This window comes from Vigna umbellata, chromosome 6 (assembly GCF_029865625.1).
Source record: "Vigna umbellata cultivar VRB3 chromosome 6, Vumbellata_1.0, whole genome shotgun sequence".
In the NCBI taxonomy this organism is placed as follows: domain Eukaryota; kingdom Viridiplantae; phylum Streptophyta; class Magnoliopsida; order Fabales; family Fabaceae; genus Vigna; species Vigna umbellata.
The window spans coordinates 11,867,318-11,894,974 of NC_142170.1; the positions used below are offsets into that span (position 1 = coordinate 11,867,318).

The following is a 27,657-nucleotide window of genomic DNA, read 5'->3' on the forward strand; positions in this document are numbered from 1 at the left end:
TCACACTTCAACTAAACCTCTTTTAACTCTTCGTTTAACTCTTCCTTTAATCCTTCCTTGAAAAAAATGACAGGAGTATTTCATTTTTCCTAATAGTATATATTTCCACACAATATTCATGAAAAATGTAAAAGATCTATTTTTAAAACAATTATAACAACTTTCTTCTAAGTAATTTAACATCTAAATTTTCAAGATGAGAAACACAGTAGCACAATGGTGCAAGAAAATAATATAGAACAAAGTATAATTTAGACAAATAAAGTACTTCCTTCTTTAGACATCAACTGTTTGGAAATATTGAGTAAACTAGAACATCAATTAAAATAAACGAGAATTATATAACACGATTCTTGTTTTCTTCCCCTGTTCCCAAACAGGGCAAAAAAATTCCGCTATATTGAAGATCATATTCAACTATTTTACTCCAGCCGTGCAGATGCAGACAGGAAAAATGTTTATCCTCTCCAGGATATACAATCCAGGAGGTAACTTTACTGCCTAAATATATTACAAATATTGGCAATCATATTTTACAAAATTGGGTGACTACCTGGGTGTGAATAAGATTAAACTACTTTTGGTTTTACTATTAAATCTGCTGGCTTAACATTTACAGATTAATTACTCTCAGCAGAAACAAAATTGCAGATACAATAATCTTTACAGCACTATATACCAGTATCATCAGTTCCTGGCTGAAAACTGGGGAATAAAAGCATGCCCCTGACCTTTTCATTATGTCATATGGACAACTTGAATATCAAGCATAAAAAATTGAGAAACTTTGCAGCCTACACCTTCACCACCAATGGAAAAATAATACCAGAGGTGCCTCACCACATCATCTTCCATTTCCTGAGGACCAAAAATGCTGCTCAACTTTCTTCAGTTTCTAAATACAAAATGTGGGGTTAAGAAGGACGTCTAGAGTTAATAGAGACCCAAGGTTCTAATACCTCTACTCGGAATCTGAAGCAATAGAAAGATACGGGCGGGGCCTTACTGAACGTTTTTGGCGAGGAAAAGAGAAAGGGCTGTCTGAATCAGATCTTTTCCCATTCGCCTTGTCAGATCTAACATCATTGATACCAAGGTGTAAAGGAGCTGCACAAGAAGGCGTGGTAAGTCAATAATTGGAGGAGAAAAATAGAGCATTGCATATAAGAATCACTGAGTTAGAACTAGAATATTGGTCAAATCAAATCAATCTAGCAAAATGTCTACAGTTGCAGACAAAATAATAGATTTTAACATGAGAAAGGAGACAAACCAGCAAAATGTACAATCACGGCTGACATTTTGTGTCAAGAAGTTAGAAGTTATCTTCTCCACGTTTTCAAGGCTCACTAAGCAACCATTAATTTTTTTAGCCCGAAGAATATAAATTATTCACGTGAGGGGACACTTTTAAGGAGAGATCTCTATCAAATTTATTGGGTCAATTTATTATATGTCTAAAGAATTAGAAACAACGCATCTGTCTGAAGTTTCAACAAACAAATTCAAGCTTTCTAACATTTAACATCAGAAGTAACAACAGATGCTTCATGAAACGAAAATGAAATATACATATTTCCAATCATCCCTCAGCCTCAAGAATAACTTGAAATTGAGCTAACAAAAAATCTTACTGATATCTGCAAAACAATTCAGAGTATTTCCTTCTCAAAAAACCTAACAAATGGATGGTCAACTGTTCATTAACAGAAAGAGTTAAAAGCCGCATAACATAGGAACAACATAAGAATTGTCTTCGAGAAGGGACATGCTATTTTAAGAATTTCCCTATTCCTTATAACAACTCTCTTAGAAAGTAGATTTAGACGTAACTCAACCTATCACTTGTAAGATGGGATTTCCACTCCTTTATGTAATGTAATTAACCATATCTATAATCGATGGACCCTATCACGTCAAGCATTAGACATCTCTAACATGTGACTGGATATGTATATAGCTTTATAATAGCTGGTACAATAGTTTCAACAAACTTTGCCAGAATAGAATAGACTTCAATACCAACTTGAACTAAGTAAATAAATTATTTTATTAATAATAATCACCCTAATTACACTCTCATCCTTTATTTGTAACAATGTTATAATTATAGAAATAAAGGGTCAATCCTATATAAGAATATCTAGATTATATATGTACTATTAAAAACATTTTCTTTTTATTCCCGTCAATTATCATTAGAGGATATCAAATCTCCCCCTTTAATTATATTGATTCATTTCTTCTAAAAATAAATAAATTGTATTATATGTATCCGAGACCATCTCAACCTATATAACTGAGGTTATCTCAAGCTTCCTTGATATCATCTTGGCCCATCATGACCAAGAATCATTTTTCTTTTCATATGACCGAAATGGTCTCGGCCCATACCTACCCAAGATCGTCTCGGGCAGCCATGAATTACCTGCGATGATTGGGATCACATCGGCCTCATCACATTGTAACAGTAAGGATTAACCATGAATTAGTAAAGGTTGAGAGCAAAAACATATTATCAAATCATTATGCATGTTAATTATGATAATTATCCATGTGGTCTAGGCCCAGATAAGGGCCCATAAACCAAATATAAATAGCAAAAGTTCATTAGATAATTAATTACATATTCATTATTACAACATTTGTGATCGTCTTGACACACACCCTTGACTTGAGCATCAAAGTATTTTTTGTAGGTACACCCTCTTTTAGCTTAAGACGAAGCCTAGATCTGGATACACCTCAGCTAGGAGCTTGAAGAGTGAAGATAGAAGACAAGAGGAGCTTCTAGTTCCCAATGTGCTTTTGGTCCTACAACAACATTTGACACCCACTATGGGGCTCGTTTGTGAAGAAGAAACTATATGGTGTCTGCGAGAAGTAAGATGACATGAGCAAGAGAAGTTGGAAATCCCTTAGTGAGATGACCATGCTGATGGCAACGCAAAAGGACTTTGTTGAGTTCAAGAAGAGTAGTGCTAAGGAGATAGATGCATCGAGGGAAGAGAATCCTAGGCTGAAAACAAAGAGATGAAGAGGCTTGATTGAAACATTACCAGGTTGTCAGCGGTAGGTGACCTCGAGAATTGCTTGATTGGTCTATGGCGATAGAGGTTGAACAGACATGGATGACTCCCATCATAAAATACTTACGAACACATGAATTTCTTGAGAGTGAAGAAAAAGCATGGCAGAGAAAGGCAGCTAGATACACACTAATTGGCAAATAGCTTTTTAAGAGGGATATAGCAGCCATTGTTGAAGTGTGTTACTCTCACACAAGCCAAGAAGATCATTAGAGAATTACATGAGGGAATTTGTGGATATCACTCGAGGGTAAGAACCATGGCAACTCAAGTACTACGAGTTGGTTATTTCTAACCTACCATGGCCAATGATTGTGCTAAGTATGTGAAAAAGTGTCTACCTTGCAAAAAAAAAATGGCAACTTGGTACATATCAAGTAAGAGGAGTTGCATCACATCTTCTCCCCATGGCCTTTTGTGAAGGGATGGACATTATCGGATTCTTTGCTCCACGAAAGGGTCAAGCAAAGTTCCTTTTGGTCGGCACTTATTACTTTACTAGGTGGATTGAGGCAGAATCGATAGCAACCATCACGGCCAATTAAGTGTACAAGTTTGTGTGGAAAAACATAGTGTGCCGATATAGGGTTCCACACACCATCATAACTGATAATAGAAGGTAGTTCATTGACAAAGATTTGGCAGAATTCTATACCAACCTTGGTGTTGGAAGTCCCACATCAACTAGAGATAAGTGGATGCAAACCTCACTTACAAGTCGGTTTTGTGGGGTTGAGTTAGGCTTAAAGTCCACTTCTTAACATGATATCCGAGCCAGGTTAGAGCCTATCCTAGAGATATTTGTTGTTTGTTGGGCATATTGTCCCACCCGCTATCGGGCCGCTATCGGACCACCCATTAATGTCTAGTCTCACGCTCGAGATGTATATACCTCGGCATGAGAGGGGTGTGTTGGAAGTCCCACATCGACTAGAGATAAGGCCAATTCATAGTATATATAAGTGGGTGCAAACCTTACAAGCCGGTTTTGTGGGGTTGAGTTAGTCTTAAAGCGGTTTTGTGGGGTTGAGTTAGTCTTAAAGTCCACTACTTAACACTCGGCATTAAGCACCTCACCAGCTCTATTGCACATCCGCATCAATCAAATGTCGTACTGAGATCCATATAGGCTAATGATTGAATTCCATGACAAAGATGAACTTTATTGATAAGCCACAACTAGGCAAATGATTACATACATGCTTACCATACATTTTGGTCCTTAAAAACAAAAAGTAAGAAAAAACATAGCTACTCTATGGTTTCAACATTAACTTCTTCAGCGATAGCAACAGGTTTGGGAGACAAACTCAAGTTAGAGGGAGTTCCTTTGATGCCGACAACTTCCTCAACATCTTTAGCATCATCCTCACTGGCATCTAAGACAGACATATTGACTAGTTGAACCAAGGTTTTTTTATTAACATTTTTGTTCACATCAAAGCGTTTGTCACCAGCATCTATGTTGTAGAGGAGCGCTACTTGGCGAAGTGCTTTCTTAAAGCCTTCTTCATGTTTAGATACCACTAACTTTTGGGTTTCCAGCAACTCCTCAACCACACTCTCCCGAGCTTGCTTCCCTTCAATAATCATCTTCTTGGCCTTTTCTAATTTGCCCTCGGCCTCTAGGCAACGATTTTTCCAAGAGTTTAGCCTCTTGTTGATTTCTGATCGATTGTTCTCCCATTCTTCCTTCTTGATTTTCATAGCCATCATCTGATTCTTCAGCTTGGCCAACACATTGTCCATCTTGATTTTTTCCTCATCCTCTATCTCCTTTTTTAGGAGAGTGCATTCATCAGCGAATTTGGAGAGTTGTCACCAACCAAACGCGCCTCTTCCTCAGATAAGGATATGCTTATGTTTTTCTACATATCTATGTCGTCCACCACAAGACTTCCATAGTCTTTATGGTCAAACCAAGAAGTCCCAACATACTCCCAAGGGTTAGTCGACCTGTTGCTCTTTATCCCCTTGCCTCCTTGTTGTAGCCAGGGTGGATATGTTTCTACTATTGGACCTTTTTCAGTACCCCGACTACCATCTTTTTTCTTGTTCTCAATAGCAATCTTTTTCATGTCAAAGAAGACATTCTTCGTTCCAATCTTAGCTTTAGCTAGCGTCATGATTCCTGCTAACACAGAAACATTCAGATTAGATAAAACATCGGCCATAACTTCACAAAGAAAAAGAACATACCCAACATGCTGGCAAAGGAATGCGGGGAAAGGAAGATTTTCACAATTTGTCGAGTAGGAAGTCAGCGAGGTAATTCAACCAACCATCCCAACGTCTTCCTATCCTCTTCTGGCATGGAATCTCTCAACCATTTGAGATACCTCAGGGGTCTCGTATCTAGTAAAAAGGAAATTTAGGTTTTCTGTCGGTGTAAAAGTATTCTCAACCAGAAGGATTTACTACCACTCAAAGAAACCGGTTTTATAGGTCTTAAAGGATAAAGAGAAAGAGTTTAGTAAACAAGATCCTGCTTGCCGAACTAAAGACAACCAGCTAACCATTCCTAGGACAGAGTACTATAAAAATGAAGGAATACTTGAGGGGTGGGATCTATGTTAAGGAGGATACTAATAGCCCTAAAATCCTCGAGGAAAGCTCAAACATTGGAGTGAAGTTGGGTAGGAGCCACATTAGATAAAGTCATGTCGGTAACCCTCTCGGCCATGACAAACATTATCACTGACACTCACTTGATCAAACGAAACTATGTCATCAGAGACATGCTCCTCGAACATATAAATATTATTGCGGTACAACTTGAGAAAAGATGACCACTTATATTTAGAAAAATACTGTTACATATCCGAGTAGGAAACGTAACCAGAACAACCTCTCACGCACTCTCAGAGATAAATAGATAAAAGAAATTGGATGAATAAACCTCTTTTATTAATAAGAATAACTGAATCAAAGGAAACAAACAATAACTGGGAGCATAATCTCCGTGAGTCACCTGAGAACATAACCTCTCTTACAAAACTCACAAATCAAAGCATGCCCTAAACCATAGCGTCAGGGCTTTATTTATAATTATTATTTCCCTAGGATATACCTCTAATTATTGTAATTAAGTTATATTGAATAATTCCCTAGGATACTGCTTTAATTACCATAATTAACAATATTTCCTGGAATATTGTTCTAATTACCGTAATTAACAATATTTCCCTAAGATACTGCTCTAATTACTGTAATTAACAATATTTCCTGGAATACTGTTCTAATTACCGTAATTAACAATATTTCCCTAAGATACTGCTCTCTAATTACTGTAATTAACAATATTACCCTAGGATATGACTTTATTTACTATAATTAGTAAATATTTCCCGCCAATCATAACCGCTGTGGCAGTTAGGATGCTTCCTTGCTGCTTCCAACCGTTCAGCCTGGTCGCTCCCCCTTGTCTACCATTCGGCCTGGTCGCTCCCCCTCGTCTACCATTCGGTCAACTCGCTCCCTGCCTTCTACCGTTCGGCCTGGTCGCTCCCTCTCGTCTACCGTTCGGCCAACTCACTCCCCCTTGTCTAACGTTCGGTCCCATTCTCTCTCTCCCATATACCTCCTCTCATATACTTTCCAGCCCCTAACAAATACCCTCAAACATTGAGATCTACCCATTCATATCCCCCTCCTAGTGGGAGATCATGTTTGGCCCACTCAGAGGCAAAGTTACTTTCTTTCTAGATAAATCATGAACAACGGGTAAAGATTGATGCTCAACTATGTAGTGTTATTAAATCCACTATTCACACCTCACTCAAACCTAGTTTTCATCCCATGGGAGTGTTCCCTTTATACCAATTACACACATAATGTGTAGTGTATCTATTTCAATATATATATGTAAAAGTAAAACATTGTTATAACATGCAGTGATAAAGAGTGTATTGTACAACTAAAACAATATATTGATCAAAATTTCAAGAAAAAAAAGCTTGGACACCTTAGGTTTTTCCTTGACAAAGAGGTGGCATAATGCAAAGATGGATTGTTCATGTCAGAAAATATGCTCTCGGCATTTTAAAAGAAACAATGATGTTTACTAAGTTTGTGGACACAAATGGATCCAGTGTCAAACTTGTATCTAACCAAGGAGAACCAATCCTAGGAGATACATATGGTTAGTTGGTAATCTAAATTCCCTCACTTTGATTCGTTCCAACATCACCTTTCAGTGAGCATAGTAAGTCAATTTATTAATTCTCCTAGTCAAGAACATTCAGATGCAGTGATTCACATCCTAAAATATATTAAGAAGGTTCTCCGAAAAGGCCTCATTTATTAAGAAAAGGGAAATACTCAAATTCTTAGGTATTTTGCGATGACTAAGCAAGTTCATATATTGATATAATACACGACAATATCATTGTCAAGAATAAGTAAATGGTTGTTTGCCCACTTGAAGATATGGATGATATTAACCTCCACATGTGTTTCTGTGTAACTAAAACTTCTGAGTCCAAACATATGAAAGCGCACAAAATGATATCCCTAGCTAAAATCAGTACTCAAATTGACAATTGAGATCCTCTAAAAAATTAGAAAAAAGTAGTGACGAAAGCTTTAGGCCAAGAGTAACGAACCGGTATCTGTCAAGGAATTTGAGGCACCTTCTCCAGATGCTATTTGCGGTCTGGAATTCAATCCAGTTGCAGTGGAAGCATCACCATTACGGCCACTAGCACCACCTCCAAGACTAAGAGTGATCCAATCCTCCGTGAAGACACCATTTGATATGTCCGCATGATCACTCAATTCATGCTGAATGGATGATTCTGCTGGTTTTGTAGGGAGAAAAATCTGAAGGGAGGGATCTTCTCTGGGAAATGCCAGTGGATTGTCAACCAAGCCACCATTTAAATCATCATCAGGTCGAGCCACCGAGGAATCTGGCATAAGAGTGCTAGATCCCAAAGCAGTATCCGGGGCCAACATATAACCATTCAGTGACGATGAGCAATTGATGTTACCACTCTGCAAACCAACCAATGTATCTGACACGTCCTCCACTTCAGAACTAAATAATTGGAATCCTGGGACTGCTGGAGTTCCAGATTGCAATGGCCAGAGGGAGGACATCCCAAAATCATCTTCACTGGGATGACTATTAAAAACTCCTAAACTTGCATTTCCACCAGGATTGGGATCTTCCGTATATGAATCAAGAATTCCAGGCTCTAGCACCGAGTAAACATCAACTGCAGCACTAGTTTGATTATTCGTGTACCCAGTTATAGGGGTTGGAGACATCAATACATCGTTGTCTTCTTCTGAATCACTAATAACAATAACTTCTGCATCACCAATTGGAGCAGAAGCATTATGAACAGAATATCCATATGCTGAATCAATATTACTGTTAAACACAGAATCAATCTCAACACCATTGGTAGTAGAATAATCAATATGCCCACCACCACCCTGATTTACACTTGGATCATCTTCATCCCGGCCACTTCCAGTGTCACTGCTGCTCATTGGAATAATAACATGTTCAATATTTTCAAGATCCTCATTCAATCTATTATTACCAGAAGAGGTGTTTGTATTCTCAGGTTTGCTGACTTCCCAAACACCGTTACTATTCTTCCTAAGTTTTAAACCAATATGACCATCTGAAACACCTTCCTGTTTGAGCTTTAAATTTTCCATTTTATTGATTTCATCAGTAGAGACAAAGAGGGATCCATCAGGACGGTGCCAATGAGCAAGAGTTCCCAACTCCCGACGTTCACTTTCATTCTTAACCTTGACACGCCAAAAACCATCAGGCTTCACCTCGACCTCTGTAATCTCTTCTCCACAATTTTTCATCTATGCCAGCAAACCAGTTATGTAATAACTACCGAGTCAACAAACTCAATTATATGCTTTATCAAGAGAGAAATAAAGATAAAGGGAGACAAAACAATACCAGAGTAGTGATGCGATTGAAGTAAGGGTCAATGATGATATTCTCCAAAGCATAATTTTTAAGGCATATGGGGCACTGCCACTGCAGAAAGAATTAATGCTTCATCAAACATTTTTTAAAAACAGGTGTCCGACAAAGCAAGCTCAACTTTTTAGAACCATACCTTCCTTGATCGTTCATTCAATTCAACAAAAACTTCAAGATCGAAACAGCCCATGTGAACACAAGGTTTGAATCTTCCTGCAATCTTCATTCTTGAACCACTCATCTATAAATTTAACAAGTACACAATTTGTAAGACTTTCAGGAAGTGAATCATAAAACTTCATGGTAACTAAAAATAATCCAACACATGAAAGCCTTACTGGGCAACGAAGATTGATGCTAAAAGTATCTGAAACCACTTCCAAATCACTATCACTATCAGCGTTATCATTTGCATTTCCACCCCCAACACAACAACAAACACGTGCAAGAGCATCTTCAAAACTCTCACCATTAGGCTCCTCTGGAATCATGCTTAGAATCTAGAACCAGAGAACCAGTAATTGATTTAATAATGCATGTGTAATAGTACTAAATGAATATATAGACTTCAAAAATTAAGCATACATGCCACGGGCATTTCAACACAACAGAGATATAAATCTCACATCCTTCGTGAATTAAATTTTATCTTTCAAAGGAATAAAGGTTTGATATTTTGCTTTTGATGCTTAGCACTTCTCTGTGTTGTTTCAATAGAGTAGCCGACTCAGTAAAAGAAACCCATAACAGAAACAGAGAAAGGAAAATGATTTCATGGTTGACTGAAAAACAGCAGAACAAATAGAAAATTGAATTATAGCCAAGGGTTTCCCCTTATAACTATACTTTGACATTGCTTTCTTTAACCTAATGCTAACAACTCTCAATCCATCCCCTTCGACTCCTAATTATGCCAAGCTACCTTCTCTAACTAATTCTCAATTCTCTACATTCAGTAACTGTTGAGGTTTGGGATTCTGTAATCCAGAGATCTGGTACCTTGATGGTTGCTGAGTTTAAGGACCCTTAGATTTAGGAAAATGTGTTCTGTTCCCATTGACATATACAAAAAATGTCATTTTATTTTCACCATTTCTTGAACAATCATTTTAAACAGGATGCATATGAAAATACTGCCTTTTTTACAAAATGGAAACAAAGCACATTTCCTTCAGCAAAATAGCTTCTAATGTCCTTTTACTTATCCCCTGTATTTCTACATGTTCTGGAGGATACCTTATCTAACTCCTTGTGCTTTCCTTTGCTTGTCTAATACGAATTTATCTTTCCATAAGAGAAATTTTTGTAATTAAAAGTAATGTCACTCCCACTAAAATCCATGCACACTCTCCACATTTAGTGAATGAGGAGCAAACACAATTCAGATCACACTTAAGCATATATGAACGATAGATAAAATATTGACAGCATAAAACATTCTGCTTTGCTTGGAAACACCAAAACTTCATCAAAAAACAATTTTTGGTTATCAAAGACATGCAGTTTGATCAAAACAGAACCCTACCAAATAAAAAAAGAAAAAAGATCAATATGTTAAAATCTCCAAAAGAAGCCAATCCAAAACAAGTGTTAGCAATATTTCTTCACCATATTTACAAAGCAGAAAACTGGGAATCACATAAAAAACCAAATGAAAAAGATTCCTATATAATTTTAAGAGTTCGGGAGACCCAAACATGCCTTTGATATATATGTGGAAGGATATTAAACATCACGAAAAAAAAAACCAATAGTATGCCAATAACTCCTAAGCATGGAACTAAGAAAGCATAAGAACTCTGATAAATACAATTTTCACGTCAGAGACAATTACAAGACATGCCTTTTCACAATTAAAATGAGTGCTAAATGCCAATATAAGCAACAGCTGCAATGTCAAGCCATAGCACTACATAAACTACCCTGCCAAGTTTCCGAATTCAATAATCCCCAACTTAAAATTGACAAAAACTGAGAATCACATTAGCATTCCAAGTTTTGCTAAATTTCCTTTTTCTTTTTCAGAAATAAACCCAAAGGAAACAGCCTCAAACTTTTTGACTGACATCATATAAGGAGATTCAACATCAAACTCCTAATAAGCTTGGATTGAAGGAACAAAAAGTAAGCCAGAATACTATACTTAAAAATTAAGCAAGTTTAGAAAGCAATCTTGATTGAATAATCTTGACTATTCCAATAAGTTATAGACCGAAGGAACCAGAAGTCAGCCAGAATACTATACTTAAAAATTCAGCAAGTTTAGAATGCAACACCTCTGGCACGGTGAGCCTTTTAATAATTCGAACCCCTAAACAGAATATGCGAGCATCCACCACTGTCAAGGAAATCCTATTAATTCCATCCTTTGAATATGGTGTGATCTGGCAGAGGAGAAATAAAATAAGAAATTGATTAAACTAGTATGAATAAAATTTAATTAACAATGAAGAAAAAATTGGTCTAAAACCAGCACTCAAACATAAATTTTTACATTCAAAACAGGCATAGAAAATAAGATAAATTTCTTAATTGTTACAATCAATAGAAGACAAGAAACTCACAACTGAACCAGAGTCACGACCATTAGGCCCAAGCACCTGTGAACCGGGTCTGTTAATTGCACGAACAGGAAGACCTGCAGGTATATAGTTAAAATTCAATGACAAAAATATAATTCAACCATAATCATGAATTCCACGAAGAAATTTGGATATTTTAATTTAATGTGCAGACTAAAGTAAGACCCAAGGCATGAAACAAAAGTCTCAAAAGGAAACTAACAAAAGGGAGTAGATTAAGATTAGCAAACATACCGTTGACTTTTAAATCTGTATATTGTGGCCATTGCATCCTGAATGAAACCTTGTCATTCAAAAGCATACACCAAGCCTAAATATGAAAGAATTGTCATACATTAATACCTAGATATCCAGTTACGCATCAAACTACAAGCACTAAATCATACCAACCTGAACATCATATTCTGGTTTCGATACCAACTCCTTGTTTGCTTTAGTGAGTTGAAACGTTCTTTCCACAGTCTGTACTGGGCTGGTTCTGAATAATTCAAATAGAAATATGGTTAAACCATTCAAGCACAAAGTTATATTAAAGATGGTAAAAACAATAAATTTGTGAAGGATTTGACTTAAGAAAACCATGAGACAAGAAAATAAAACACTCAGAGGAGGGGACTTTAGTTCCGAAAGGTTAATGTCCTGAGAGAACTTTCAACTCAAAAAAGCAAACTCAACACCCAAACAATTTTACTTCACACAATGTAAATATAGGAAACAGCGCTAATATCGGTATCCCTTTGAATAGAACAAAACAACCAACATAGAACATGCGTGGAAAGAAACCAAAAGCTATACACAAGACACATGAACTTGCATTAGAAGAAAAGAATTAAATATAACACAACTCCACCCTCACCTTCTAAATTAAATGGAAAGTAGTCAAGCCTGAATGAAGGATAACTACTCATGCAAGCAATTGTAATTGTAACTTACGCAACAAATTCTCTTATTGGCATATAATAACTAAAAAAGACATTCATTTTGCTCAAACACAAACAAAACCAGTAGCACAATATCACAAGCCAATTACAACCTTACCCATCAGTGGGAATATTGGTTGTTGTCAACTTCACCGGAAACAAAAGGTGTGTCACTGAAACACAGAACCTGTAATATAAAGAAGAGAATAAAAATAAAAATTTGAGTGATGGACTGAAGAAAATGGCAAATAATAAATGCATACAGGAGTATCTCACACAGAGGAAGAGTTTTTCAAAAGCCAATAAACATAGCATTCATCTAAGAATCATAATCATATTCTCAAAATGACATCGTTCAACAAAAATCGAAGCCTAATAGTGGAAATTGGAATTTCTATTCATAACTAGCAGCCACGACAATGTTAGGTTAGAAGAATGAAATACAAAAGGTGAGTCTCTCTACAACTATCAATATGCTAGTGAAAGAACCATCAACGACGAAGTTACCACCATGAAACATGTTATCATCCATAAGTTCAGTCAATTGCATCACTACAGGATATCACAGACAACAAATCGGATGAAAACGGAAATAACACAAGCCCTTGATAATACAAAATAAAATGCAAGTAAAGATTACAAATATTTAGCATTGAATGGGGGAAAAGAAAACTTCTGAACTATTATTTATTCCACCCTGTCTACTAAAAGAACAAACACAACATACGGATCTGCCCGATCAACTCGACATATTTCACAGTAGAATTTATCAGGAACATGTGGGGTTCCATCCGTAGGTTTCTCTGGAATAACAACACAGTTGATGTGCTGCGACACATGACATCTTGTATCTGCACACTGCAATTAGACGAGAAGAAAAAATGTTTCGATTAACAAACTTAAATTGATATGAGATGTTAATAAAAGAATTATATAAAAGAGGGGGGATTGGGATGGAAATGACCAATAAAATCATTCGGGCGAGTAAAAAGGCATATAATATTAAAATGATCAGGATAGATAACATATATATAGAATATTACACCTTGACCAATGGGTCCGTATCCAATACATTTCCACAGAGACAGCGAATCTTAGTATCTGATAGAAAGGAATCCTCCATTTCATTTTTAATTTTCACATTACTGCTATCAGAGCCCTGTCCCTTCGATGACAGGTCAATGGCCCCGGATACCTGCAATTTTCTGAGCAAAATGAAAACACACAAGTCACAAGAAAAACACAAACCAAGAGTATAGTATATGCCCTCACGATCAACTTAACATAAACATAGAAACACATCCTCAAACCATGAGTAAAGTACAAACTGATCAAACATGAGCTCTATTTGGATAAGTTCAAAATGTTTTTGAGAGTTTCTCTACTAAAAGATAGACGCTTTTTTCAGTAGAGAACCTCTCAAAAACACTTATAACTTCGTATTCAAACATTCTCTGAAAAATTGTTGGCCTTTACATTTATCTGAAGCATACTAAACTAGATAAAAAAAATATCATCAATAGTGTTGCCTCTAACACTAACCTATATGTGTCCTCCACTAATTTGGCCACTCGTTGTTTTCCAACTGCATTCTTCTTGATCCACAATTTAGAAACTGGGAAAAAGTAACAAGCTGTGAACTCAGTTTACAGGGGAAAAGATAGAGGCATGTCAGGCAACTTCACAAAATAAAATTATATGCGTAAAAAATAAAAATTCCAAAATACATTCAATTCAATAAACTATGCCTTTATAGAAGTTGCATTGCCACCACTCTAAACTAGTGTTCTAAAACTTGAGTTCTACTGGTTTTTTATCTGATTCAAGCCTTGAATCAGATAAAAAAAAAAAAAAAAAAAAAAAACTTGATCTGGTATAAATAAACGTCATTGCCTAAAGCTCATTTTATTCATAACTTATATTTGTATATTTTATAAAGTTTGACCAATATGACCCATTCCCAGCGGTATATGGCTTGTGTTGTAGTTGTTGACGACATATTTGCAAATTCCAAATAACAGCCAGTGCAGCTGACCTGAAATTGCTATAGCAGATAGTGGGACGAAAGACTTTCTGCTATAGAGGAATTAAAAGAACAGAACCGTGAGGAACAGAACAAAGCAAGGTAGCAAAGGTGACAGTCAGATGGAAAAGATGACAGGTTTTCCAGAAAATTGCTGCATGTCTCAGTATGATTGGAAACTATGGAGAGAAGAGGCTGCATAAGTTGGGAATGCCCACCTGTCACAGCTGGCAAGGAAATGTTGCCAAATATAGGTGGGTATCCCTCATAAAAACAGTGGATGCTACTTCACAACAGAGTGCACACAGCTGACTGACAAAGTAGAGTTCCAATTTTGATTCCAGGGACTGAGGGAAATCCAAATTGAATCTCCCAATACAGCCATTAATGACGTTATTTCATGGCTAAAATGATTTCTTGTCACTCACACCAACAGTTCTTGCTCCAGCCAGGATTTGCACAACTTTGCCCATTCAACTTTCGTAGCATGCCTGAGCCGCTCCACAATAGAGTCTCTATTTGGCATTGTTATCAACTATGGTTGACCAATGCGATATATTGAGCTAGACTTCAGCATAGTTGATGATGAGACTGAATTTTAAAAGTGTACTATAAAAGGACGATGACAAGCCATAAAAGGAATTTTTCTGTACAAACACATAGCCAAAAGAAATGAGAAAACCCAAACTCATCATACTAAGGGCATATTCGGATAAGCTAAAAGACAAAAGTTGTAAGTTTCGCAGGAGGCTAAAATTAGTTTATGCATAAGCTAAAAGACAAATTTTGGAGAAACTAATATGAAAAAATTCTACAAATTAACTTACATATGAGCTAATTTTAACTTCTAAAGAAGATTATTTCATTTTTCCTTCTGTTTTCTTCTCCTATAAGTGTTTGCAGCGATGTTTATCCAAACAAACCCTAAGAAGGAAAGTTTACAATACATCTAACTTGAATAAAAGAAAATTAAAACGCTGAATATATACAACAATTAATCACTGCAATAAGATATTAGCATTGACATACAAACACATCTGAGACATTTGCATGTTAAGGAGTTAAGTTAATAACTCTAACATGTAGGTATTCAAATAAATAAACTTTGACAAATTCAAGCAGAAACATTACAAAATGGTTGAGTCACCGTGTGTGTACATCATAGAGAGAGCATAAATAGCCATACCTTGGTCCTCTGAAAGAATAGACAATATCCTATCAACAAGATCCTATAGAAAATGAAGCATTCATATTATTATATTGTCTAAAAACCCCAAAAAATAGTACTAAGTTAAGCATTAAAAAATAATATTATTGCCCAAGTTAAAATTTAAAAACCAAAACAAAGAACATGAGAGTCTATGCCCCTTTGACAATATACATCATTTAAAAGAGTTTCAAACGCATATTCTTCGTTACTAAGAGACATACAAGTTGAAAATGTGCGGCGTAAATAAAAAAATTTGAAAAGGGGGTAAATAAATATAATAAAAAATAACAAGTAATCAGAAAATGAACATCATTCAATGATGCCAACTACTCTAGCACTCAAGATTCAAAGCAAAATCCTAAAATTGAAGATACATCTTTTCTAAGAGTTTCAAAAGCGAATTCATCACAAAAAGACGTAAAAGCCTAAACTGTGCAGCCCAAATAAAACAATTTAAAGAGCTAAGGAAATGTCATAAAAAATAACAAGAAACCAATAAACATCATTCAATGATGCCAATTAGCACTCAAGATTCAAAGCAAAATCCTAAAATTGAAAACCATGCGTAATCAGAGAATTTTTTTTCCCTGGACTCACCTGCTTCTTTCCCTGTTTTGAGAGTCCCAATTGAGTGAGCACATCTTTGAGCTCTTTCAAACGAAAATATTGCAATTTTTCCTACAAGAAAAAGTCACTAGATCAGTAATGTACAACGTCATAGTTCATGGTTAATATTATACAGCATAAAATCAAGACAAAAATGAACACTAACACTTTGCTGCATGACATACTTGACAATGATCATGATAAAGAAATAAAAATAAATAAACACTGCAAGTACATTCAATGAATAAGGTACAAACCATATTTGCTAGAGAAAATTCCAATTCTAACATCTAGCACTATAAATAAACTTATTTTAAAAAAAAAAAAAAAAAAAGGTTCCTTGTTCTTCTTAGAAGCCATTCCAAAACTAAAATTGTCAATTACCATCAAAATCAACACTGCATTCTGCATTAGTATAGTACCTTTGAAAAACCAAAATAAGGATTTTCAAACAAAAATTAAATATAAACATACCTTGCAACTAGCTACCAAATCCATTTTGCACAGAATCTTCAGCAAGGATCGAAGAGCAATCAACAAACAAAACCCGGGAAGCTAGCACATGCTACTCCTGCAGTGATCAATCTACTCGAATTAAGTAAACCAAGCAAAACAAAAAGCAGCCAGTAGAATTTAAATAATAAATTGAAAAGATTAGAAGCGCGAGTGATAATGATAAATTGAGCACAGATTAAAATGCACATCATACATACAAATCGAAATCTTAGCACAGAACAATAAAACAAAAAGGAAGAAAAAGAGTAGCGATTAGGGTTTTGAAAGCTTACTTGGGTTGATGTGAGTTTCTTTCAGAACCACAACAAATTCTACACTTGAAACTTCGGACTTATCGGGTCGTATGCAATCCTGTTTTCTCAACCGGAACACGTCCGGGTTAGGTTTCAGTACGCTAGGTTTCAGTAAGCGCGTCTAAGTTCAATGGACACAATCTGCTTTTCTGTATTTCCTCAGGTTCCTCTTCTTTGCTACAGTTTATATAGGGTTTCATCAAGGTGACATTAGACTAATTTTTATATCTACATTCAAAAAGAAAAATATGCATAGTGATAATTGTAATATATGTATGTTTATTTATTGGATACTATAGTTGCACTTGTTACTTACAATGTCATTTTTATAATGATTAAATAATGTTTACAATATATCTTCTTATTCAATTAAAATGTTTTTTCAAAATATCTTTTAGTTTTTTTTTAAATAACAGTTATAAAATATTTCAATAAACTTGTGGTTACGAGATTATAATTAATAAAAAATAACTTTTAAGTAACTGGAGTATTCTGTATGACATGAAATAACAAAGTTTGGAAACCTTCAAAAAAAGATACATTGTGCTCTTATAAAGATATAACATTTTTTAAAACAAACCTAATACTATCAATTATGTTTTTAATCAGCTATGTGAAAATTATAATAGATGACGAGGTTTAAATTACGTAAATTATAAAGAGTATCAATTTTTAAAAATATTAATATACAAATACCAAAAATATTAAAATAACAAATGAAATAAACTAATTTGGTATTTTATTAACATATAAAAATAATAAATGAAAAAATCGTTTATATTTTATATTATAATAAAAAAATATAATTAAAATAGAAAATAGTAGAACAATACTTTTAAAAAGTAAATTAATTTATTTTTATATATTCTTATTTTGAAATATAACTTATTTTATTAAAATTTTATGAAAAAATATTTTACTTAAAAAATTATTTTAACTCTGATTTATATTTTAAAGAAATTATATCAAATTACTTTTAAATGTATTAATATACAAAAAGTTATTTTATTACATATCAATCAAATCAACATAATTTTTTTTTTCATTTTTTTCTCAATACAGACAATTCAACTTTTTACGTTTTTTTTTTGTTTTTTTATCCACCTCCTCTTGAATCCAAAGCCTAACTCATGCATTTAAAAAAAATACATAAAATAGTGTTCTTGAAAAAATGATAAATATGTTTATTTGTTTAATTCCTTTAAAATTTTATAATTTATCTGTAGTCCCTACGTTTTAATTAGAAAGACGTAAGCTTTTTTTCTATAAACTACTAAAGACTTATCACTTTTTAAAAATATAATAACTAAACAAAAGTATCAAATTTATATATTGGCATCTGCTTAAATAATATGAAAATCGTTTCCCTTATCAAACGGTTTAAAAATATGAAAAAAATTAGTTACATTTATTCAACAAATACAATACCTTATCAAAACTAAATAATTAACTTTATTCAGATTTCAGAAAATTAAGTTAAATAATTCAAGATGGATAATGAGTAATTTATTATATTTTCATATGAATCAGATTTTGAAGTTGATATAAAAAGAGGTATGTCATATAAATATGGACATTAAAAAGAGGAATCTAATATAAAATAGATATATAAATATATATGAAAGGAATTTAATGTTGTATCGGATTAATAAACTTTAAAAATAAATATAATATTTTTGTTTGAAGAAATTGAATTATCATATATTTTAAACAAATACAAAATCTAATATTAAGTTTAGTGATGAAACCTCTACTTATTCGAACTATTGGATGAAAAAGTTATTTTATTTAAAAATAGTGTAACATTATCTTTAATTGATTTTTCTATATTGAGGAGACAATTTCTATTTGAAAAGAAAATAATATATGTTAAACTAAGTTTAGTTTAGGTGAAGTCATTTAAATATGATTCTTAAAGCACTGATGTGGTAAAAATGTGCAAGTCTAAAATGGTCCTTTCTTAAATTCACAAACAAACAAATGAGTTAGATAATGTTTAATTTTGATATCTAACTAGTATTATTTAATTTTGAGATAAATGGATATATTTGTTATCTTTTGACTTATAATTTATTTTGGGATTCCATATTCCTCTTAAACATATATTATAGTGTTCCTTTGATAATTTTTAACTTTTACACACTACAAAAAAGTAGGGCATTACCGAAGGTCAGAAGCCCTCGGAAAATGTCATAAGCCGTCGATAAAGGGTGTTTACCGAAGGCTTATCGACGGCCAAAAATCCTTCGGTAAATCTCTTGTCGCTAACAATTACCGAAGGTCAAAAGCTTTCGGTAATTACCGAGGGCCAAAAGCCTTCGGTAATTACCGAAGGGCAGAAGCCCTCGATAATTTCCGAAGGCCAGAAGCCTTCGGTAATGACCTACTGTGGGCATTTACCGAAGGGCAAAAGCCTTCGATAAATTGCAGAGAAGGTTTCATGTCCGCAAAATATGATGCTACAATTCGATGACAAGGGTTATATTTGACATATCAGTTAGTCAACATGTCAATCTTATTTCAATAAATACAAAATTTGGTTAATTAATCTATCATTAACATACAAGTGAACAAACATAAGTTTTATAATAATTTATGCTATGTTAACAATGATCATGAAATTCAATTATATAAAAAATATTATAGATTTTACATAATTTTATAAGTTAACAAATTACCAATTCCACATTTTATAAATTTTATTTTTAGGATATCTTTTCTCTTTCGTTTTTCCTTAATTTTATTTTTTTCATTGTTTTCTTTTTATTTTTTAATAGACTTGACAGTACTGACACAGACTTTAGAGCACTAACATTGTGTGTTATGAATTTAAGTATTAGTTTAAGTTTTATATTATGAGAAAAAAATTGAGAAAGTCAAATACAATATAATAAAAAAAATTCATAAACATAGCTGCTTAATATTTTTTTATTAAAAATAATGTCAATATTTTATGTCAATTTGACTCATAAAACATTTATGTAATAATTTTCTAACGAATTCTTTAAAAAAAAACTTAATAGATCTTAACCACCAATTTTTGGGAGCCAAAATAATGTAATCAAAATATTTATATTTTATCTTTTTCACTACTATAACAAATTATTGAACTCATCAATAATTAAAACAAAACTAAAATTTCCAACTATTTATTTTTAATGTAAATAATCATAAGACACTTATCTTCCACTTTGTTTTGCAATATTGTTTTGATATATTATTACGGGGAAAAAAATTGTTCAATTAAAATATACTTCCTATTCTGACCAATATAATTCAAATATAGTTGATAGATTCTTCAAATCTGGATGGGATCCACAATAAAACAGTGAAATTGAAATTTTAAACTGGTATTTTATTTAACGTGATATTAAGTATTTCATAACAAAATCATTAATTATTAAGAAAGTGTGAGAGTAAAAAATTAAGATAAATGCTATCATTTCTCTCTTTATGTTTTCAAATGTAATAATTATTTGAGTATATGAGAGAACTATTCATTACTTCGATAACATTTTTTTGACAACATTTTAATACCACCTAGGTATCATTTTGTGGTTGGTCCATGTTGATATTTATGATTATTATTATTGATTGTGGAATAATTTTGAACTAATGACACGTAGATAATGTTAAAATGTTATAAAAAAAATGTTGTCAAAGTATCATTATCCTATAAAAATAATATCTAGTTAGATGTGACAAAAAAATTAGTATCATCAAAAATATTTATCGACAAAACTATTATGAAATTTTAAAGATTTAAATTACCAAGAAATTAAAAGAATTACCAACAAAATTATCAATAAATTTTTTAAAAATAAATTATTAACAAATTTAACGACAAATTTTAGAAAAAAAAAACTCATTATGAACTATATTTGTACTACATGAAATCCAATATTACAAATTCATGCATTAAATCCTTTAAAATATTGCAAATCCATAATTTTCTTAAACATTATGATTTCATATACTTTATAGAACCTTTGAAATCTAAATCTTAAAAGAAAATAGTCTTTGTAAAGTATTTCATTCATATAAAATCTTTTAAAATTTAGATGATTGCTTCTTAATGCAAAACAAGTCTGTCGCACACCTCTCTCTTAATATGTTATGAGCTAACCTTGCAATTAAGTACTTTAAAAATGATACGTGTTGGCGTACTTGTACGGTCTCATTAATTTTCAATAAACTTTTTCATTGAGCAAATCAATTATTTTTTCCATTTTATTTTTTATTTTAAAAAACATAGCCAAAGAGTAAATGAAAAATAAAAAAATTTAGAAAATTTATACTCAAGAATTTCTATAAATTAAATTATATATACATTATTTTCAGTTCACAACAAAAAATATTTACTTATTTATATTTATTTCTTCTTTCATAAAAGTTCTTACCTAAAAAGTTTGTCCAAATAAATTAATCTCATCTAAGAAGAAAAACAAATAGAAGAAATCCTCAAATGACAAATGGAAACAAAATGTTTTGGATAGATATTACACATACTCACATCTTCATTCTTTCTTTTCCAAATTTCCATCCTCCCATGTTCATGAACAGAATCAAATGTCATTGCACAAATTCACTGGACCAAAGAAAACCAAAGACTTTGTCAACATTACGAGTACAATCATTAGACAAGACCATTATTATTGCACTAATGCAGCAGCTTTTTTGTGAATGTTGATGTGACAGAAGATGACGGTAGTACGATGACCACAGCTGAAATGGCCCTTATTTAAGGTATCGGAATTCAGACCACATGCAGCCTTCTACGCCAATCAAACATTTATGTACAAACAATATTGAATGGTGACCCACATAAGTGAGAAAAACACATTCAAACAATAATGATGCAGCAAATGACCAGGACCTCTGTGGTTGGAATTCACCCAATATAATATGTAGAGAGAGTCCAGGAAAGCTGCAAATTTGGATAAGCAAAATTAAAAATTGTAAAAGTTGTGGTGTATATATATAGTATTGGACACTGGTTGGTCTACCTGCATAGAATTGAAGACACACAGACGCAATGATGGTGAAGAATGAAGGAGGGGTGATGGCATTGAAAGATTTGCTACGCAGGAGAGATGACGCTGTCACTTACATTCATCTTTTGCTTCGTTGAGTATGCATGAACAAAGCCTGTCAGCATCATATCTCCTGCATAGTAAACCTTCCATATGCAAACTGTGACAGTGGAAGATGAGGTAAGTAGAAAGTGTCTTTTCCTTTGAGAGAAGCAGTTTGCTAGCAATATATCTGCATTCTATTTCACTCAAAAGATACACACATCTCACAACTCCACCAGAGAGTCCTATAAGGGAAAGTTAAGACTGCTATGTATGTGAAATTATACACTAAGGTCTTCACGGTTTGAATATTCGCTTTTGGTTTCATTTTAAGTGCATAATTACTGTTTTTTCTGGTGATGTGAAAGATCTAGAATGTATTTATTTCAGTTTTCTCATGGAAATATTTTGAGATTTTGAATTTATCAGGCCAAGAGATTTCTATTGTCGGGGTGTGATGCTGAGGATGTGATCTGATTCTTGAGTTCAAGGACCCTGATATCTTTTGCTGTATTTCAGAGGACGAGTTTTCTGAAAATAATCTGTAGTTAAAGGATTTCCTGATTTGTATTGCATATTTCTGGTTCTGGTGTATGCTGTGTAGCAGCCGCACGCGAAAATCTTGAATTGTTATAATTATTACTAAGGCAATGAATCTGCATGAAGAAATTTGTCAACACGTGGGAGTTCTTTTTGTTTTTACAAAAAAAAAAAAAGAAATATTTTATTACTTAAAATTATAAAATTTTGAAGTTCACCTTAAAAATATTTTTTTTAAGTATTTTGTATTTTTATTTCTCTTTTAGATTTATATTTTCATAATTTTTTGGCTTAACCTAGGAAAGACATTCACTTGCGCCATTTGCTCCATGGTTTTTTCAGTTGATTTAGGAGGAAATTTCTTTTACTTTGAGGTTATATATATATATATATATATATATATATATATATATATATATATATATATATATATATATAACCGGTATTATTTTCCAATTATTGTTAGTAAGAATTTTTTTAATACCAATGATATTTTTTAGTTGTTGTCAAATACCTCTATTAACATTAATTGAGATTAATGGCACTAAGAATTGTTTTTAGAGTACTTATAATCATGACGTAAAATAAAGTTATTTTTTAATAAATGTTAATTTGATTTTTTTTGCCAACATTGATAACATTATTTTTTGGCTGTTATAACTTTATGATTGATGTAAATCAATGTTTTTTTAATTGGTATGGACACAAATATTTTAGTTGCGAGAATTCTCTGGATCAATGACTATAAATCTATATTTTTTTTTCAATTGAAATCTCTGGTGATTATTATTAGTCGATGTTTACAAAAAATTATAATCAATTGACATCACTAATGATACACAATATCAAATAAAATACTTTATTCAAATAAACAAAAATTAAATAAACTAATTTGAGTTGTTTTATCTATATATATAAAAAAAAAAACCTTTAACATCCAACGAATTTATTTTTTTCTTAAACTAATAATTATTTCTTATCCAGCGCCACGGATATTTGTACATAGAATACACCAAAATTTTCCAATCTACTAATTAGCAAGGAGACGAGTAGCCTCAGCCAAGTTTGCGTGTTGTACATGTAATTTCAAAAGTCTCTAATCATACAGCATAAGTTATTCCAATTTAATTTCAGCATAAAATAAATATCCAAAGATATTCATAAAATGTATAAACACAATAAACATCCATGAGACAGGTGATAACAATTACTAACCAAATGTATGTCTGTCACCCATTTAAATGGACAAAAATGCCCTCATAAACTTAGTTTCTCATTCTCATAAGCTATTTGTTGTATTTAAAGTACGAGTTTTCCAAAAGTAATTTGTAGTTACTGCTGCAGAGATAGGTTTCTGATTCAAGTGGCATTGCGTCGTAGTTTCTCTACGCAAAAATCTTGAACTATTTTTATTACTGTTATTGACCAAGAGTTTGTAAAGAAAGATTTATTCATAATAGAAAGAAAAATAAAAATCCTATTTTATAAACTAAAAATGAACTTATTAATAAATCAATTTGTAAGAAAATTTATTATATAATTCTTCTAAAATGTCAGCGTTAACATAGAAAAACACATTTTTTTCCTAAAATTTTTATCTGGGGAACTCATCCAAGTCTAAGATGTGGAAGCTACGAGAAGAAATTTTGAAGGCTAAATTACCCATCTATTCAACTAAATAGGAATAAGAACTTGCAGAAACAATATTAATTCTCGAAGGTTCAAAATAACAAGTGATTAACTTGTCATACCATCCTATAACAACTGATAGTTACCCCAAATTCCTTATCCCTCCATGGCTCACTATGATTTTCGGGAGGTGTCTACGTATAGGTGCATGTCGAAGTTCTCGATCTTTTGCTATCAGATGCAAGAGTCAAGGTTAAATGTCCATATTTTCCGAAGCAGAAACTTAAAACTTGGCCTATTTGTTTTACTTAACTAGTGTGGTAATAGGTCCCATAATGATTATGCTCCATCCTATGAAATCATTCCTCTGCCAGCATAAGGGTCCTTGAATATTAAAGTCGACCAAATGGAGGATACACTACTCCCCAGTCCTCGAAGGAGATGATAACAACTTACTTTAAGGGGTTATACTAGTGCAAAATCCATTTAGTTGTTCTGTCCACCACTAAAAGTGCATGCACTATCTGTTAATCAACACATCCCTACATTATGTTTTAATTTGCACATAAGAAGGCCATTATAGGTTTCTGGGATGGTATAATCCCACAAAAAAAATGGAGCATATCATTCAAAAGATCGAATGATATATATAAACAAATCCTGAACCTCACGTATAATTCCTGATTAAAGCTCACCAATCACAGTATCGAATGGAACTTTTAACATTGACAAGCCACTATCAGCTTTTTAGAGTACAAAAAAACCTAAAAATGAAAATTGTGGAGTATAAAAGAAAGAAATTGTGGTAGTATACGGAATTAGTTACAGCTGCTAGGTGAAACAAACAAATGCTGATCAGAACAGAGAAAAATGAATGTCTCAGACTGAACCTGAAGGTGATTGCTGATCTGGGAAGTGCACCACCTACAGTAAAGGGCTGGTTGCAATCCAGATGATGACTGCGCCTGAAGAAACTATAATGAATCAATTGGCAGGCAATACACAAGTATATGAAAAATTGATGGAAGAATTATAATTTAGATTGTGGGGAAGTGTATTTCTAATTTAAAAGATTACCAAAAAAATGGTGCAATAGTTCATAAGTTGACTTAACGAACCATTCTCCCAGTTAACTCATCCTAAACAAAATTAATTCACAAAAAATATCCTAACTAGCAGCTCTCCCAAAAATAAGTACTAGAAGCTAAATACAAAGAAAGATGGCTACCAAACACATTGATTTGCACTGTGCTTCCTTAGGAACTGTTATTACAAAATTACATTGAGAGAATAGAAGAATAAAGGTACAGGGGTGGCTATCATGGTAATAGCATACCTCAAAAGTTGTTATAATTCTTTATCGCTGTCAAGTGCTTTTGCTGCTGCCTTTTCAGCTTCTTCCAAAACAAAGGTTTTCATTGATTCAACATCCCTTGAACCTGACCGATTGCAAGCAAATAATAAGATTAGATTTCTGAACCACCACTTCTCATCGTAGGTTTGGTTCGGAAGGAGTAGCTAATATACATGTTTCAAAGGAGTAGGCCCTAAAATAATCTAACAGTGAAAAAAATACCACAATTTGCATATTAAAGAAAATATTTCTTCCTTCCGGGTTGTTAAATAAAACAAAAAATAAATCATAAAAAAGCTTAAATCCACTTCTATAAGGTAGTTCGCACGTTGCATAAGTCTTTATCTTCAAGTACCAGTGACTTCAATAACTACTAAATGTGATGGGGAAAAGATTACTGTAGAAAAGATTTGAAGCACTGAACTTAATGATAGGATATTAAGATATTAAGATACACATGCTGTGAGGATACATGATACCCTATGTTATTACCACAGAGGCATAAACACAACCTTCTGATAACTACCAAATTCATTAGATCATCATCATTACTTAACAAAAGTGAAAGGTGTCACCTTGACCATTCATTCGTGGGCAGAAGATATACGCAATGGTTAGAAGTTAGAACAATCGTATTGGCTTAACTTTTCACATTCAAGACGTGCACAGAAAGATTGATTGTATAGAGCAATGACTAAGTTGATCCCTTGTTTGGTTTTCCAAACTTAACAAGTAAGAAACCCAAAAGAATTCCAATATTTTTATCCTAATCCAAGACAAGTTATACACAAGAAAATAAGGCATGTAAACACACCAAAAAACAAACTAGTCACAAATCATAATTGGTCATTGATGGTCATTTAAAGTAAAAGCCTAAACTTGGGGACGTGAATTGAGTTGAAGAATACAGGGGAATTAACAGAGCAGAATCCATAAAGTCTCATTTGACAAAGGGTAAAAAAAATCGAATTACCTTGATATCTTGCTACTTCTTCACCATCATAGAAAACCTTAAAGGTAGGATACGAATGAATATCAACTTTGGAACAGACTGTTTTCTCCATGCCGCAATCCACTTCCCCAACCTCTATTTCATCTTCTCCTTCCATTGTCTTTCCCAAATCATCCCACAAAGAGCCCAGGTTTTTGCTGGCAACAATTATCATAATTTGAAAAGTTAGCAAACAAAAACAATACCAGCAGGTTCAGTAGTGTAGGCTATTGCAGTATATAAAAGAATTAATCACCAATGCTTGCACCAGGGGACGCAGAATTTCACAAACCACGCAGTATCCTTCTCCTTGATCTAGACATAAACGAAAAAAGTAATTGAGAAATGAGATCGTATACATTTCTACATCAGTGCTGTTTTCCACGCAATCCAACCCCTAATTAAACAACTTGAACTAGCTACGACAGAAAAGTATTGTGATCTTACAAACGAAAACCAAAAATAAAAGAAAACAAAAAACCCTCGACAGTGCAAAATTTGAATTGGAGGCGTACCTTATCATTAAATGTATCAGAGGTTAAGGTTATAACCTCGGATTGAGTACGAAGAAAGAAAGAGAGAAAAATGAGAAAGGTTATTGCAGTTTGAGTATGAGTGTGAGTGAGAGTTCTGATGGCCATGGTCGTCGTCTCTGATCAACCCTACTCCTTTCTTCTCCACCGCCTCCAAATGTTTCTCTGCAGATCTTTCAGCCACGTGCTATGCGCGTGCTTCATATATCTTCTTCGCCTACGCTCCTTAGAATCAATGTAAATCCTTAAAATTTAATTTCTAAAGAAAACTGCAACATTTCGAAATATGTTATCCTTTTGGATTAAATTAGAGAACGTAGCTTATGTTCATCTT

General features: G+C 33.2%; 2 protein-coding genes and 1 long non-coding RNA gene across 9 annotated transcripts; 1 reads left to right on the forward strand and 2 right to left on the reverse strand.

Annotated features, from left to right (window-relative positions):
- Window positions 1–250: 250 nt before the first annotated feature.
- Window positions 251–17,381, reverse strand: LOC124845976 (E3 SUMO-protein ligase SIZ1-like). 6 transcript variants are annotated; one of them, XM_088093317.1, is made up of 18 exons: window positions 17,181–17,379; window positions 16,867–16,977; window positions 16,384–16,464; window positions 15,763–15,805; window positions 14,096–14,168; window positions 13,599–13,758; window positions 13,281–13,411; window positions 12,672–12,740; window positions 12,024–12,111; window positions 11,868–11,943; window positions 11,616–11,689; window positions 11,328–11,435; window positions 9,390–9,551; window positions 9,188–9,292; window positions 9,025–9,105; window positions 7,694–8,924; window positions 1,007–1,107; window positions 251–895 (listed from the first exon to the last, which is right to left on the reverse strand). In XM_088093317.1, the coding sequence occupies exons 2-18, from the start codon at window positions 16,888–16,890 to the stop codon at window positions 845–847; spliced, it is 2,658 nt and encodes an 885-aa protein (XP_087949443.1). In that variant the 5' UTR covers window positions 16,891–16,977; window positions 17,181–17,379; the 3' UTR covers window positions 251–844. The 6 variants fall into 6 exon arrangements, with proteins under 6 accessions (XP_087949443.1, XP_087949444.1, XP_087949445.1 ...); XM_088093318.1 differs by having other exon boundaries at window positions 251–858; window positions 960–1,107; XM_088093319.1 differs by having other exon boundaries at window positions 696–874; window positions 960–1,107.
- A 4,204-nt stretch (window positions 17,382–21,585) lies between these two features.
- On the forward strand, window positions 21,586–22,953 carry LOC148196797 (uncharacterized). Its single transcript, XR_015780044.1, has 2 exons — window positions 21,586–22,414; window positions 22,706–22,953. It is a non-coding gene; the product is annotated as an uncharacterized LOC148196797 (long non-coding RNA).
- Window positions 22,954–25,069: 2,116 nt separating this feature from the next.
- Window positions 25,070–27,568, reverse strand: PDIL5-1 (PDI-like 5-1). Of its 2 annotated transcripts, none has more exons than XM_088092266.1 (5): window positions 27,306–27,568; window positions 27,047–27,105; window positions 26,773–26,948; window positions 25,782–25,884; window positions 25,070–25,419 (listed from the first exon to the last, which is right to left on the reverse strand). In XM_088092266.1, the coding sequence occupies exons 1-4, from the start codon at window positions 27,429–27,431 to the stop codon at window positions 25,793–25,795; spliced, it is 453 nt and encodes a 150-aa protein (XP_087948392.1). In that variant the 5' UTR covers window positions 27,432–27,568; the 3' UTR covers window positions 25,070–25,419; window positions 25,782–25,792. The 2 variants fall into 2 exon arrangements, with proteins under 2 accessions (XP_087948392.1, XP_087948391.1); XM_088092265.1 differs by having other exon boundaries at window positions 25,070–25,410; window positions 27,306–27,562.
- Between the last annotated feature and the right edge of the window lie 89 nt (window positions 27,569–27,657).